Genomic DNA, 16,362 nt, shown 5'->3' on the forward strand with positions numbered 1-16,362 from the left:
GGCGGGCGGTGCGCGCCCCCGCGGCAGTCGCGTGGTCCCCGCGCGGCTCCATATTGCGGCGGCACCGGGGTCGGGGGGTTCCCGGCGGGGCTCGGGGGCGCGCAGATGGCGACGCAGGTGGAGGCGCTGCTGCCCGGCACGGCCCCGCTGCTGCCCGCCGAGGAGCGCGCCCTGGTGCTGAAGCCGCCGCAGGACGGCGGCCGGGAGAAGGGCGAGCCGCCCATGGGCCCCGACGGCGGGCCGGCGGCGCCGAGGCCGCCCAGCGCCAAGCAGCAGAAGGAGGAGAGCAACAACCAGGAGAAGGAGAGCCTGCTGAGGGCCGGCGGCGAGGCGGAGGACGGCGGCGAGGCGGGCGGCGCGGGGCGCCGGGAGTTCATCGAGGCCCCGCCGCCCAAGGTGAACCCCTGGACGAAGAACGCGCCGGCCGTGAACGGGCAGTCGCCTCCCGGTGGGTGCTCGGGGGTCGCTGGGAGCGGGGCGGGGGGGGGGCCGGGTGCGCCGCCGACCGCGCCCCGGGCGGCCGCGCCATGCGGCACACGCGGCGTGGGGCCGCGCCCGCGGCCTGCGGGGCCGCGGCGGGGCGGGGGGCGCGCTGGGAGCGGGGGGAGCGGCGGCGCCGGCCGCGGCCACGAGGCGGGGAGGGCAGCGCGGCCCGGCCATGCGGCGGCGAGCGGAGGGCGCCGGGGGCTCGGCGGCGGCGGCGGGCGGGCCCGGCGGCGGACACGCGGCCCCCCCCTTCCCCTCCCGCTCCCGGCATTCCGCCGCTGCAGCGCCGGCAACGTGGTCGGTTCCCGGCGTGCGGCTCCCCCGGGAGCGCGGCCCCGCCGCCCCCGCGGGGGCCCTTCCCCGGGCCGCGGCCTGCGCTGCCCACGTGTGCGCGGCCGCGGCTCCCCCGCGCAGGCCGCGCCGCCTTTCTCTGCCGACTCATGGCGGCGGCGGGGCCGGGGGCCGCGGCCGAGCGCGGCTCTGCCCGGCCCGGTCGCTGCCCCGGGCTGGGGGCACGGCTGGGGAACGGGGGTCCCCGAAAAGGGAAGCGTTGGGGCTGCGCTGTCCAAATCGCGCTTGTAACGCGCTGCTGTCGTCAGCAAAGGCTGAAACTGCAGAACACCATTTCCTCGCCTGTCGGGATGGGTGTTGCGCTCCTCTCGTACCTGTTTCAAGTGAATCGGGAGTTGGAGAAAACCACAGAAGTTTTCACGAAGCGTCTTGTTTGGGAAAGACTTAATCTTTTTCTACCTGTCTCTGTTAGCTCTGGAATCACGCTGCCAGATGTGCCATCACATTCCCAATTACTGTACGTGCCAATGTTTTGTAAAGAACTGTTGCTACCTAGCATGGTGATTCATCCGAGTTATTGATCTTTAAGAAATGGACAGCTCTGCAATTTACCTGGAAAGCTGTCATCTTAATGGGAAGTAAAGAAGACAAGTTAATCGTGCCAGGTAGAAGTCTGTGTTTGGATTGTTGGGTGGTTTGTCATTGTAGTCATGGACATAAGCAAAGCTTAAGGAGATCCAGGACAGCGTTGCTGTCTGCATTCGCCTCGTGCGTTAATGACACAAAACTGGTCGCATCGCTCCTTTGTGTGAAGGTTGCACTCTATTGTGATGCCTTCTGAGATAATGATCCTGAGAAATAAACCAAAAAATGCAAAACTGCAAGGTTGAGTGTTCCTGGTTGAGTCTCCTGTGTAAGGAGTGTCCAGATTCATTTCCAGCCTCATCCGTTTCAAAGGTGTGTGATTTGTCAGAGTCAGCAGCAACGAGGCAGCTGCCCAACACAAGCAGGGGGCCCTTGCAACTCCTGGGATGATTATTTAAAGGAGAGAGTGAGGGTGTGTCATTAGCGTGTCCACGCAGTTGTAGGGTAAGGGAGTAATGCTGCAACACTCAGAATTGTCCTTGGGCCCAGCACAGTTGTCTCTGTATTCCCAAAGGCGTTTAAAAATGGAATTTGGTAGTGGTGTGTTCTGGGACGCTTGGCAGCAGCGACTGGTTCCAGCAGTGCCCCCAGTGCTGCTGCTTGGCTCTCCTCTCTAGGGCCATTGTTTCTTTTGCTTCGTGTTCATAAGCAGAAGAGAAAACGTGTAAAATAAACACGGCTGCTGAGCTCCCACGAGAGGCAGACTGGCAGCTGACCTTGCCTGGCAGCCCTGCACCCAGGTACCTTCTTGTAGAGTTTGCAGGCTCGTATTGTGTCTTCATTTCATTGGGTGGAGGATTTGTTTTGGCAGACACTTACCAAAAAAGATCTGGAGTGTGAATTTGTGTGAAAGAATGAGCTGATGAGGTGAGTTGTCATGTTGTGGTGTGGTAGTGACCTCCAGGAGGATGACCCAAGGAAAGCCACTCTTTTTCTATGCTTGAAGTGAATTGAGAGCTTCTGAACTCTGGAAAGTCACTACTATAAGTCTTTGGTTTCTCAGCAGAGCTTAGCAAGGCCTTTGCTCATAATCCAGCAGCGTTCCCAGTGCAGTGCTCGTGTGCTGAAGATATTAAATGTTTCCAGCCCTGGTCCGCCAGAGGTAGTGAGGAGACCAGAGAGCGTAGTGCAGACAGCTCTGTAAAGATAAAGGGATCCTTCTATGACTTGTTTTACAGGCTTTGAAAGCCCTAATTTTTTTATAATGATTATATTAATTATAAACCCACAGAACAGATTTAATGGACGTAACTTCTCCTTAGGTGTCCACACATTCTGTAATGGCGTGCATTGGAGTTGGTGCTTATAAAAGTAAAAGCACTGAGCTCAGGGAAAACAGCTGCCTGCAAGAGCTTGGTTTCTGCTGTCCGTGTTGGAGTATGGATAGGGAAGAGGCTAACACCACCTCCAGATGGTCAGAACACCAGCTTGTTTTGAGCTGTTTGACTCGCCATGGCTGGGCAAGTTGAGTGCGTTTGGGGCCTGACACAGGGACTGAAGAACAGGGTCATTTTTTCATGGATTAGGATTTACCTTTAGAAGTTTGTTCCTTGCCTACCTTACCTGCTGCAGTATTTTTATGCTAGAAGTTGGCAATGAAGCCTGTAATATAATAGGATGTTCAAGCAAACGTTTCTGCTTTCTCAGGAAGGAGGGCTCTTGAAGTGAAGCCTCTCCTTGCTTCTTAACCTCCCAAAAGCACAACTGCTTGGCAGTAAGTGGGGCAACCATTAGGTCGAGTTAGACCCCAGTGATACTGCTGATGCTGTGAGTGGAGGAGGCTGAGGCTCTTCTGGAGCAGCACACCAGAAAATTTTCATGGTTTCTTGACAAGATGCATGTTACCTTTTTAATCATGTGTGTTTCTGTCAGAGGAGAGGGGGAACCTTTTGAGTCCTGAGTACACATGGTCCTGTCCTGTGTGGCAAGGCTTGTACTTGACACTGCTGACGGCTTGTGAGGGACGCTGCAGAGCTGTAATGATTCCTCGTTTTTACTCTCTAATGATCTAGTAGCAAGGTCTGTGTGACCATGCCCTTGTTATTACATGTTCTCTTCTTATCATGTAAATAAATGCAGCCAGCAGCCTGACTGACACATGATGGTAGTGTATGTGTGTCTGTGGTAGTGAAGGAAACATTTTCTGGCAAAACCAGCTTTGTACTACTGGCTATAAACCAAATTCCAAGTGTTTTCTTCAGTTCTTCTGTAGATGAGAAGTGTGGCTTGCAGTTAAAACAGCTCAACCTTCTGGAACATGTTGTACTCCTTGGCTGTGCCCTGCACCAGGGCTGATGCTGATGCAAGCGTTGGTGTGGACAGGTGTTAACAGCACCCCATTTTGAAAACCTGCTGGATGTATTTCAAGAAATGTTGCATCAAGGCACTTGGCACTTCTTTATTTTTAAAGCCATTTACATCTTGGAAGTAAGAACATGCAGGTTTTAATGACTGGCACTACAATCGCTGAGCTTTGCCTGGGCTAACTTTTAAAAATCTCCTTGTAAGTGCTTGGCCAGGGAAAGCAGTGTATTTCCTAGTGGAGATGCAGGAGATGCTTTGATTTCTTGAGTAGAGTTTCCTGCACGCTGTTTGGCAAACATGCTGGGTGGATAAGCAGTACTTACAAGAAGGCACACCTTCGTTGCTAGCAGCAAGTACCAGGGGTGAGCTGACTGTTGTTGAGAGTGCGTGTTGCTTTATGCCTGAGCAGAGTCTGACTTGGCTACCGGTGCTGAGGAGAAGGCAGGGGAAGATTCATTAGCATCTCACCCCTTGCTGACTAACTCCCCATAGGGCTTTCCTTGAAATCAGCCTTCAGTACAGGAGATAAGATGGATGGGAAGCTTGCTTTACCATTGGCATTTCTTCGTGTTCAGGGTAGACACACACATCTGCTTGCTCAGGTATCCAGCTTGGTAGTGCTGCACACACCTATTTCCAAAGTGTTGGGCAACTCTCACTCTGTCGTGGCATGTAGTTGTGGAGCTCTTCTGGCTGTTGCAACAGAGCTGCTATCGCAGCAGGAGGCCTCCCCTCCACCGCCCCAAGTTTCCTCTCCAAACTCCTGTTTTGTTCCAATCCCACAACTCACGTTCGAGTAACTCTTCCCACCTTGTTAGGGAGGATGAGGGTAACTGGAACTTGTTGCTCCAAAAAATAAACATGAGGCTTAGTGTTTTCCCTCCCCCACATACCTTTGCCCTTCAGCTTTGTGCTGGACCTTTGCCCTGTTCCGCACTGTTTGTTTCGGGCAGAGAAGGCTGGGGAATGCAGCGCAGCTCCTGGGAGCTGACTCATTGGCCCTGGTTGCTGGGCTTTAGTGCCTGCTTCTGCTGCGACCTCCAGTTCCAGGTCCAAGGCGTCGCTGAAGGACTCTCTCCAGCCATCTCCCTACCCTCACAGCTCTTCTTTTAAACTTCATATTGCTCATTGTGCCATGGAGATTTCCACCGCGACTGGGGCAGCAGAAGGACTTCATTCGGATGTGAAGGCGAATTGAATCCAGAAAGCAGGACTGGAAATGGGGGCACTGGGGCTGCAATGCTCTGCTCTCCCTTCCGAATTATGACACCAGATCTTTTTACTGTGCTCGAACGGTGTGAAATTATCTTCGGGGCAATGCCAAATGCAGACTTGGATAGAGTTAGGTTGCTCTTCGCATACTTGCGACTATAATGAATCTCCAACACCATCTCTGTGGTTGTGCTTGTTTGGCAAAATAAGGAATGGGCATTTTAGTAGAAAGCTGTGCTTGCTGTTCAGATCAGGCTGAATGTTTTAACCCTTACAGTTATTACAGGTGCTCTTTCCCTAGGTCCAGTTGGGTCAGAGGAGCTTTGTTCATTCCCAACCGCAATACGCATTTACATTATGGTCTTTAATATGTTACTTATCCTTTGGTCATCTTAGCATTATTGAAGCCTTTCCTGACTTCCTACCAAGGGCCTGAGTCTCCACACTGCTGGCTCTGACAAATCCCTGGCTTGCTGTGTACACAGGGAGCTTGGGGAAAGAGGTTGATGCAACCTTGGTGATACCTGCTGAGCTCTCCCATGGTGATAGGGCTGTCTAGGTGGAGCTTTTCATGGCCAAGAAGTTGTCTCCAGGGGTTGGCTAAAGCTCTGGGTGGATCTCTGGATCCACTCTGTGGTCTCTGACATGGCCAGCTCTGCATTTCTTCCTTTTCTCACTTGAAATTGGGCTTTGGTTCCACTCGTTCTGCAGGTCCAGGTCCTTGTAAGTGAGGTCTGAATGGAGCTGGGAGACTTACCTCCTTGCATTGAAATAACTGGTTAATCTGAATATCATGAATCAAATGATGCAGCTGCACGACTTAAGGTCAGAGGAAAGGGAAAATAAGGGTTTCAAAGAAGTTAGTGCAGTCCTGGGAGAACTTAAAGCTACTTGTGCATTTAGGTAATGCTAATGGGTGACCAGAACAAATGGCAACTTGATTTGGCCTTGAATAAATAAATTACCAGACTTCTGTGTGGGGAAAATTTTGGGTCAGGGTCGGTCTGGATTGCTTGGCAAACAGAGTAGTGGGTGTGCACATGAATGTCGCACAGCTGTGGAGCAAAAACCGGCATGAGGCATTTGGTGGAAATAGGTTTGCTGATAGCAATTCTAATGCTGTGCAAGATAAACTTTTGTTTTTGGGAAAGGTTGTGGAAACTGTGGTCAAGTGTCAACATGTTTCTAAAGGGAGGCTCATCCTGTAATTGGAGGTTTCCAGAAGATCCTCTTAATTGAACTTTCCTCTATCAGAGCACACATTTGTACTGAAGTCTGGGGGGCCTTGTGGGTGGATTGCCTTTCCCGAGCAAACTGCTGTGTGATGTGTTGTGGCTCTGCTGGTTTCAGTGTTGCACAGGCTGATGGTGCTGGTTGAGCTGCTGGAGCCATCCTTAGCAGGTCATTCTGCCCCAGCTTTGGTCTGACACTTGCTGTGGGTATTGCCAGGATCAAGAGCTCTTCCTGCAGCATTAAAGCTACGTGTGCTGGGGGATGTTCTGCTGAGACATGCAAGGAGAAGGGAGGAAGGGCTGGGAACTGGCTCATCTAATACCTGCTTTATCAGTGAGTTACCTTCACTGTCCTTCTGGAGCAAAGCTGACTTAGGAGCAGAAGCTTCCCTTGACACTTCCATGTGTTTCAGGGTTGTATGGGAACACGCAGCAGGGTTCAATGCTCTACAGTGGTTGTGATGTTTATTTTTATTTTTATTTTGTGGGTTTGAGTCCTTTGTTCCTTTGTGTGGTGACAAACCATAAGGTTTGGTAGAGTTCTCTGCTGCAGACTGGTGTGTTGGAGGTGACCATGGTGGCCCTGGCTGGGTTGGGTGCTCTGTCACAGCAGGCCAGGTGGAAACCTTAATTTCCTTTAGAAGTGGTCAGCGGGGTTGGTTGTTGGTGTGATGCCATTCAGTCTCATTGTGGTGACATTCAGAGGTGACACAAATGCCCTTTGCTCTTTTGATCTATAAAATGTTTCTCTGGTTCCTCCAGAATACGTGTGACACTCGCAATGTGCTGGCGGGCACAGCGTGCCCTGGCCTGTGCTCCTGGGGAAGCGCGTTTGCTTCCTGCTGGACACCCCTTGAAGTGGCTGGGAACAGGTCTGCAACCTGCTGCTCTAGCAGGTGCTGCTCTCCACTCCCAACTCGCTCCCCAAAGCAGCCCTGGCCACTGATGGGGCCCAGGAGAGGCATCCCTGCCCCAAGAGGAAGATGTTGGAGGAGAAGCATCTCTGGTGCTCCTCAGTGTCACTCGTTTGAGCTCTGTCAGGCTCTGCAGTGATCCCTTGGTGACCGTGGCAGCCGGGGGGCAACCGGGAGAAATGGGGGCTCAGCTGGGGCTTGTGAACCTCACACGTCCTTGACACATGGGGCAGCGTTAAAGCACGATGGGGAAGCTGGAGAGGGGGTGGAAACGTGCTGCGTGTCCTTCCTGCTGGCCGCGAGGGCCTGCGTGAGCCCCAGGTGGGGTCAGGCAGGTGGCACACGGGGGCTGCTCCGCTCTCCCGGCGCGGGTATGGGGGCACAGCTCGGGGCGGCGGAGCCCGTCCCGGGCACAGCGCTGGGCGCGTTTTTCCGGCTGAGCGGCGGCGTGTGCAGCTCCTGCAGAGTGACTCTGCAGTCTGCAGGGCACGGCTGCACCGGAGGAGCGGCCGGGCGCGGGGGGCTCCTACCGCTTCTGCTTTCCTGCTAGTCATTCGGCTTCTTTGACTCGCCTGCAGCGTGAATGCATGGAGAGAACAGGGGGGTTTCAGGGCTGGATAAGGTAGCTTTTAAGGAGTCTGAAAAAAACTGAGAGAAGAGGTGAGTTTTTTGGGTTTTTTTCCTGGCTAAATATGTGGGGAAACAAGTATGAAATTGGAAAAACCACAAAAATGAGGAAAGGGTAGAGTTTTGTTGATGGGAAAGTAAGAGAAAAGGTGTGCGGGGAGATTGGTGTTTTACCTGCCTGGTAACTCAGAGGTGCTGCTAAATACTGAGCATTGTCTTCAAAGCAGATTATTTGTGATATATATTCAGCCTCCACACAAAATCACACAGCCTTTATTTTGTTTTTCTTTCTGACTGTGCTTTTGAAAGCATCTGGTCAGTGATGTAAATGAGTGATTATTTTACCAAGTCTTAGTTGCCAAACTATCTGGTTTGCACATTTGCAGATGATGAAGCCAGTGACAGAATAAAATAGTGAGAACTCACAGCTAACAAGCAACACTCAAATGTCTGATAAGCCAGCTTTCACTTAAACTACAGGAAATTAATTTCTTTGGATTATCCAAGGTCACATCTTCCTTTTTTTTTTTTTATTATATGTTGCTAAAGAAGCACTGAGTTTATTCCTGCAAGACCCTTAGGATTCTCTGCAATTTTTATGCCTTTGCTGTAACTGGAAAGGTTACACTTCCAAGTAGTAAAAAGTCTGTGTCAGCTCTCCTGACCTCAGAGAATGAGCCTACTGGAAATAAAGACAACCACAATAACAAAAAGCACTTCTCTTGGCCTCATTCAGCACAAAAAGACACCTAAAGGAGTGACTGAAGCACTTGACCGTAGTTCTGTTACCTCCAGGTGGGCTCATGTTGGCAAGTCAGCTGCAAGGCTGTGCGAAGGGGAAAAGTAGAGGGGAAAAACAGAATGAAGAATTAGGTGTAAGGAGAGACACCAGTGTGTGTGATGCTGAGAAATGATGTGTCTGTAGCAGCAGATACTGAAATGTGGAGAAGCGCATCCCAAAAATGTGATCAGGAGGTTTTTACTGTGACTGAAACAGAAGAGTGATGGGATTTGTGCACGAGGTTCCACCCAGCAGTAGAGAAGAGCGAATCACAGAGGTGTCTCCACCATGTGCTCAGGTGACAAAGCATGAGACTTCACTGTAATCATATTGAATTTCACTTCCCAGCTCATCCTTGAGAGCTCGGGGGAATACCAGCTATGATCTCAGGCATCTTCTGAGTGCTCAGAAATCCTCAGCCACTTCAGAGGGTCTTGCACTGAGCTGAACAAAGAGGGGACTTTTCTTTTGGTTTCCCAGTCTCAGGTGAGCTCTACAAGCTCACTCTTGCTGGTTTTTTGGGGGTTTTTGTTTTTTAGGTTTTTTTTTAACTGTGGAATGGTGAATGTGACATTTGCATACTCTACAGGGAGGAATTTGCTGTAAATGTGCCATGGTTTTAAATTTTAAAATTAAACCTGTAAGGACAATTGTGGAGATGATTTGGAGGAGACATGTCAGGTTGCAGTAAGATAACCCTCTTAGCTTCAATTGGAGGTGAAATCTGAGTTGAAGTAATTGTCAGCAGTGAGTGGAACCAAGCAGGCATGGAGTTTGGAGGGTGATTGGAATGGCTGTGCTTGATTAAAACCAAGCAGATAGCCTGGGCCAGAGGGAGGGAACACCTCAGACTATGTGTCTGATGATTTGTAATTCAGTTAAGAGATTTAATTATGTTGTCTTCACTGTGCTGCCTTGTGTATCCTTACAGCCCCCTGCTTGGCCCTCTGCCTGCAGCCCAAAGGTGGAGAGAGCCTTGCAATTTTCAGTTTCTGGGTTTTTCATAGGGATTTATGGCATCCTTGTCTGAATTTGTGGGGCATTTGAGGGGGTGGAGTGGAATCCTCTTGCATGGAGTTGCTGGATTTCTGGGAACATTAATGGATTCTCCTTTGTATGGAGATGGATCTGTCCTGCCCCCCCTGCTTGCTAAGCTGTCCTTGGGCAAAGCTTCTCTGGAGTTTGGATCTGTCCTTGATATGCAAGCAGAAAAGTGTGTTGCAGCTCTGAGTGTGACAGCCCTGTCAGACAGAAACACCATCCTGTATCAGTTTCCACAGTGTGGGATCCAGCTGGCTTCTGGGCCACACCAGAATGGCTCCTGTATTTAAATATGAGTCTTTGAGATGTGTATTCTGCTTGATTGTGCCAACAATTTTAGTGTCTGTTCAGTATCCAGTGGCTTAAAGAACAGTTTGGGGAGGGTGACTGTGATCATTTGGACCAGAATCATGTAGGGTTGCTCTCCTGGAAGGCCTAAGGGCTCCAGTGGTATCACTCCAGGCTTCCTGGTGATTACAGGACGTGAGGCAGAGCTGGGTCACCAGCTGCTCCATGGGAAGAGTAATCAAGAACCTTTAAAGTTGCCTTGGACTTTCTCTGAAGCCCTTTGTTGAGTTAATGATTGGGAATGTTGAGACTCATGCTCTGGAGCAGCAGCGCTTTGCTGCTTCTGCACTTTGGAGATGAGGGGAAGGGGTTAACGGGAGAGAACACCCAGTGTTTGTTCTCTCCAGTGCAAGCACTGATAAGTGGATGGGAGAAAGAGCAGCCTGTGACCTTCCAGTTATTCCTTGTGTGCCTGTGCATATGAGTGTTGAATTTGCAGGACTGTCTGTTTGGAGAGCTCTCATTCTTCTGGTCAGGTTCCCAAGAACCCCATTGGCATCTCTGGTGCTTGGAGGAGAGACCTGGACCTTCTTCCATCCATGTGGATCTCTGAAAGGTGTTTTTGCCAGGCACAGTGCTGGTCCTGCTGGTGACTGTGTTCAGCTGGTGTCGCGGCCCTGCTGGGTCTGCACTGCTCCCTTCGGTCTGGAGGACACTGAACATCAGCACTGAGGTACTCATTTAGTGTGTGGTGTGGAGTTAGTTAGGGACTTATCCCAGATAACACTCTGATTTTGGAATAGGTGATTTTGTTCCCCAGGGTTGTTCCTCTTGAAACTCTATGATGCTGGAAGTCTTCATTACTTTTCAAGTGCATGAAGGTAGCAGGGGCACCCCAGCTGAACTTCACCGAATGCACAGCTGTTCATACACTGAAAACGTATTTTGAGCATTTGTTTTTGTGTGGTTTGTGGGAAATTGATGTTAGAGCTCACACTGGCTGCAGCTCTTGAGCCAGTGTAGGTGATGAGGGTGCCTGAGAACAAATCTAACCTTTCCTCTGGGCAGGGAACAGAAAACCCCTTAGCAGATACTGGTAGTCTGGATACCCTTGCAGAGGAACTGATTTGGGATAAACTCTTTGGTAGCTTTTTTCTCTTGCACAGGCCTTAGCGGTGTCTTGGGACCTAGCCAGCATCATGTTAGGATTGACCCATCTGTCTCATGCTTCAGCTTCTGTTTGAGGGGGTAAATGTCTTACAGTAAGTTGAGAGGCATGGGAGATGTTAGCGTGGACCTGGCAGCTGGAGAGGGCTGGAATGATCTGGGTGACTTGAGAGGTGGACCCTCCCCGATCCTGCTCAGCAGGTAACAAAGGAGGGGAACAGGAAGCAAACAAGATCTCGGGAGGGATAAAATTGGCCATGCTAATCTTCCGGTTTAGGGTTTCTTGCTTTGCTGCTTTTCCCTAGCAGACCTCACCCCCTTCTCTGCTGAGTGTTGCTTTGAAGAGCCCTGTAACTGTCTCAGGAACCTGTGCAGGCACTGCCTTGGCCTCCGAGGGGGAGCCAGGTGACAAAGATGCGAACTGAAATGTTGATAGGGCCAGAGAAGAGATTCAAACAGCTCTGGTCTCTTTGCAGTGTATGCTGGACTATGTAATTTGGACCTTTTCATGCCCGGATCGTCCCTGCCGGGCAGCAGGTCAGGTTAGGAGGAGAGATCCCAATCGATCCTGCCATCCGGCAGCGCTTCCCTCCCATTCCCTCTCCTGGGCAGCCAGTGCAGCCCTGCAGCTTTGGAGCCATTGTGAGCGAGTTCTGGTCACGTCCCTGCTGCGAGTCCCCCTGTGACCTTGGAGAGGTCATTTTTTTTGCTGACGTCCGAGTCTTTTGTCTGCAAAACGTGGAGGATGATTTGGTTACAACTTCAGGGGTCGAAAGCCAGAACAAATCAGCTGGTGTGTTCCTGTGGCAGCGTGGATGAGCCCCATGTCCCACTGGGAGCCGCCGAGGAGCTGGCTGTCATCGCTGTGCTGGTACCTGTGCGCGCACAGCCCTCACCCAGAGCACACTGGCCAGCGTGCTCCGCCAGTCAGTGTGCTTTGGCGTCTGGCAGGTGGCATAAAGCACTCCGAGGTCGTTCTTCCCCGTTGGGAGAGCAGAAGGGTAATAATGGGAGGTGGGGGCCAGCGGGGAGCTGGTTCCTGCTGGCACGCAGCCTGCGGCCCCTCGGCAGTTATGGCTGCAGGTTGCTGTAATAACGAGTCAGCGTTTCTCTTGCGTCAGGGATAATGAGCTGCTCTTCAGCCGCTGCCTCCCGGGCCCTGCAGGGAGGAAGCAGTGTCCATACTGGAAAAGGGGGGCTGGGGACAGGCACTGGGTGGTGGAGGTCCCTTCCTGGCTGTAGCTCCTGAGCTGGGAGAAGACAGGCTTCCTGCGCGGGTGTTTGGATTCAGCGCTCTGAGTGTGGCTGGCAGAGGAGCGTGGTTGGCGTGTGTTTCCTCAGGGAGCAGCAGAGGGGAGATGGGGGCTCATAAATGGGGTGACTTTTTTGGACTTGTCCCAGATACCTGAATAGCAGCAGTAGCCAGATAGTCCCTGGGGAAAGGGGTATGTGTGTGGATGCATCAGCTTTTCTCTTTAAATGCCCCATTTTAGCATACGGTCTTCTCCTTTGTGTAAAAATACCATCAGGCAAAAATTGAAATTGAGATCCACCCCCAGCACCACCTAAAATAAGGATGAGTGCCCTCAATTTAGTTCTATCTCCTGGGCTGTGTGCCACAGCTCTGGGTAGTGGTGCTCAGAGCAAGCACCCCTGTACCACATCTGCACCTTCACTTGATGGTCCTGAAAGGGATCTCTGTGCCTGTCCCAATACCCTGCCATCTGCTATGCACACCCCTGACCTCCTCCTCCTCACTCCGTCCTCCACCCTGCTTTGCTGGTAACAGGAAGATTCACAGAATGTGTTTTCCTGTTGAGATGTTGTAGGCTGCATGGATTCTGTGCAGGGCTGAGGAGAATGGTCAGGGGCTTGGGGAGTACCTGGTGCTGCAGTGAGGAGATCACTGGTTCCCATGGTGACTGTGGGTCACTGGGTCCCTGTGTCCAGACACCACTTCTTTCTGATTTTGGGTGCATGGTGAGAAACAAAAGTGTCTGTGTGCGAGGAGGAGGAGGAAGTGTGAGACTGTAGGGTCGAAATCTCATTTGCATTGAGTTACTGTTTCTTGCTCCTTCCCACTGGGCTGCCTGGAGGGCAGTCTGGGCAAGGCTGGGAGGGTGTTTGCAGGCAGGACTGCCTGGGTCCCGTGTAGGGATTGCCTGCTGCTGAGCCAGGTGGCTGACAGGATGGTGGAGAGCTGCTGTGAAGCACTGTCCTGCAGCATCTGACCAGTGGTGGGATACCTGGCATCAGGGTGCCTTGGGAGGTAGCAAGTGTGCGTGTGGTGGGAGGAATTGGTGGGGCTGGTTTGCTGGCTTCACCTTTCTATGTTGTGACTTTGAGCAAAAAACCCGTCCCTGTGCCTCGGTTCTTTGTGTTTGAGTTTTAGCCTTGGGAGGGAGCTGACCTGGACAGGCAGCCTCAGTCCTGCAGTGTAGGAGATGGGCTGCTTGGAGAGCAGCCCAGGGGTTTACCTGCTGGCCACATACCTTTTCTGCCTGCTTCCCCACTATGGCTTTCTTGGGAAAAGAAAGCACTGCCTGATTTAGACTTCTCTTGGGCACCTGAGGTGCTGCCCTTAATTGGCAGGCTAATTTTTAATCTAAGTCACTTGTGCTTGCAGGGGAAAAAGGTGTCCCAAAGTGTCGTTGTGCCTGCTGGTCCCTGACCAGCCCTGCCTCAGATGTCTCCTCCCAGCAGTCCCATTTTTCAAAGCAAGTCTACAGACTGCTCTGTGCTTGTTCTCAGCTTTGGGAAAGCTGCCTGCAAGCCCAGTGTTCTCAGTGTGCTCTGGAGAGCTTGGAGTCAAATATGTGTTAATCATAGGTGTGATGAGTTGGACAAGGTCAGCCTCTCCCAGGCAAGGGGGCTGAGCCCTGGATGCAAGTGTCTTTCCTTGACAGGAGTTGCCCTGGCAAGTCTCTTGAGGTGAATGTGAGCTGTATCTGTCCTTGGCTGTCACACGTGGTCCTTGCTTTCTTCTGACCTCAGACACTGAGTAGAGTCACTGCTTTTCTAGTAAAAGTAGTGACAAAGCTGCTCTAGAGTCATGGCTGAGCTCAGGAGGAGCCAGGAGAGCCTTGCTGCACATCTAGAGCAGTGGGGAATACAGCAGTGAGCTGAGAGGAGACCTTGAGGGCATGTGAGTTTGGAGTTGTGGTGGTGACATGTCTGATAGGAGGTGTTGCTGGGGGTCACCTGCAGCTGTGCCTGATTTGGTGGCATTAGAGCCTGGACCTGTTGTGAATGGCTGGTTCTGCTGTGGCGTTCCTGATGAAGAGTTGGTGGGACAGCCTAGCAGGAATGCAGACTGGAGAACTGCACCTCTCAGGGTACAGCAAGGGGAACATTTGCCAAAGCCTGGCTTTGCTAAATTCCTGGCTGGCACAAAGGAATTTATTTTATCAACCATTGTGGTGCTGTTATTTATTTTGGTTTTTGGTAGCATCTGGTACAGCTGATCCAAACAGATGGGGTACCAGTGTTACCACCTTGTTCCTTTGCAGAGAAGCCCAAGTAGGGAAATAATTTATATCTTGTTTGAGATCTTAAAAGGTCTTTTCAAACCTTACAGTTGTATGATTCTATGAAGTACAGGGTGTTTTGTCTTGCTGATGTGGAAGCCTGAACTCATCAGTGACCATACAGAAATAGAAAATATTTAAATGCATTTGGGATGTGGGCTGGTGGAGGATTGCAGTAGAACATGCAGCTTGCAAAGGATCAAAACTGTTGCTTGGAGACTGTTCTGGATGTGCTGGGCTGTCCTTGATGTCATGTCTTCAAATGGCCACAGACCATAGCTGTGTAATAATGGTAGAGAGAGTCTTGATTTAACTTCTGGGTATTTTTGCTCAGCTTGGCTCTTCCCATTCCTATGTGGCATGAAAGCATCCCTGCCTGAGAATGCTTTGAACATGGTGCAAGTCAAAGGAAGAGAAATAGAAGTTATTCTGGCCGAGGAGTGTTTTTGCTGTTTCTGCATGAGCTGAGCCCAGGCCAGAGAGCATTGCCCTGCCTGAGGGGTAGTCCTTGCTGCAACTCTTGTGATTTTCCAGCTGAATGTGTGTTTTGGGTGGCTGATAAGCAGAAGCCAGGGGCCTGCCCCTGTCCCAGGAGGACCTTGCCTTGCTGGCAGTCTTCCTTCCCCCTCCTCTTCCAGGATCCTTGAAGAAAACATAAAGTATTGCTCTCTCAAAAGTACTGTTTTCATATCTTCTGGGGAAGCCTTATCAACAGGGGTTTTCCACACACACTGTCCTGTATGCTCCTTAAATTAGATCTGGTCCTTCCAGCTACTTAAATGAACATCTTCCCAACAATACATGAGGCCCTCCAAGAGAAGGGCCCGTACCTCTAACTGGAAAGAGCCTGGGGACTGGGGAGGTTGAATAATCTGTTTTGGGGTCTGAACCCTCCAGACTCAATCTGTCCTGTGCAGTGCCCTGTGCCTGCTGACAGAGACTCCTGAGCTGGGAAAGGAAAGGAAAGGAAAGGGGTTCTCCTGGTGTGATGGGTGATGTGCCAAGGCCCTGGGTGTCCATTTGGTGATGGGGGTGTGTGTCTGGTGTAGGTGCTGTGTAAGAGCCAGGCATAGCTGATGTCCCTCATGGTTGCAAAACCAAGGACAATCAGAAGAATGCTTACTTGGCTTTTGCCTTGGCTTCCACCTGTGCTCCCTGTTAGATGTTCTCTGTAGATTTCCATCTGATGTCGCTGCTCAGGGGGAGTGTGGGCTGCCACCAAGTAGCTCATTGTGTGGGTCTTTGTACATCTCAACAACCTTTTTTATTGCTCACTGCTGTCTGCTAGAAGCCAATACAGAAGGTTATTTATGAGAGCAGTGCATTCGGGTAAACATAGACTCCTTCAAAATCTTTCTCACAACAAGTGGTTGAATTGAGGTGGGTTCCAAGCTGGATTGATGTTTAACTTGAGATTCTAAGAAAATACTTCCTCTGTTTAGCTAAAGCAAACAAATTGAGAGAGGAGACCTTTTAAATATGATTTGCACTCCAGCTGCAACCAATACTGACTTTTTTTTTTTTTTTTCTTTTACAGATATATTTCCATCTGATGGCCAGTCTGGTATGTATTAAATAAAAATGGAGCTCTTCAAACTTCCTTCTCCCTTGCCTTCCCTGCACTTCTCTTCCTTCAGAGTCAGCACTAACCAGATGTACATGCAATGTACAGTCTGGAATATGCAGTGGACATTAATGTAAAAAAAAAAAAAAAACCAAACTACAAACAAACCCCCAAAAAAACCCCACCCAAAAACCGAAGCAAAAGAACTTCTTAAACAAACCTCTAATATTTGTTCTTTCCTGTATAGCAGTGACATCTTTTATGGTTTCATGTAGTGATGACT

At 50.9% G+C, this 16,362-nt stretch overlaps 1 protein-coding gene across 4 annotated transcripts in view; it reads left to right on the plus strand.

Annotated features, from left to right (window-relative positions):
- Window positions 1-16,362, plus strand: part of LARP1 (La ribonucleoprotein 1, translational regulator) — a 40,822-nt gene continuing 24,460 nt past the window's right edge. For 2 of the 4 annotated variants that reach the window (XM_068205983.1, XM_068205984.1), the window contains exon 1: window positions 2-448. In XM_068205983.1, coding sequence (XP_068062084.1) covers window positions 106-448 — 343 coding nt within the window. In that variant the 5' untranslated portion in view covers window positions 2-105. Of the gene's footprint in view, window positions 449-16,052; window positions 16,080-16,362 lie in introns of all 4 variants that reach the window. The other 2 variants (XM_068205982.1, XM_068205981.1) reach the window with 2 other exon arrangements.

This window comes from Anomalospiza imberbis, chromosome 15 (assembly GCF_031753505.1).
Source record: "Anomalospiza imberbis isolate Cuckoo-Finch-1a 21T00152 chromosome 15, ASM3175350v1, whole genome shotgun sequence".
NCBI lineage: Eukaryota > Metazoa > Chordata > Aves > Passeriformes > Viduidae > Anomalospiza > Anomalospiza imberbis.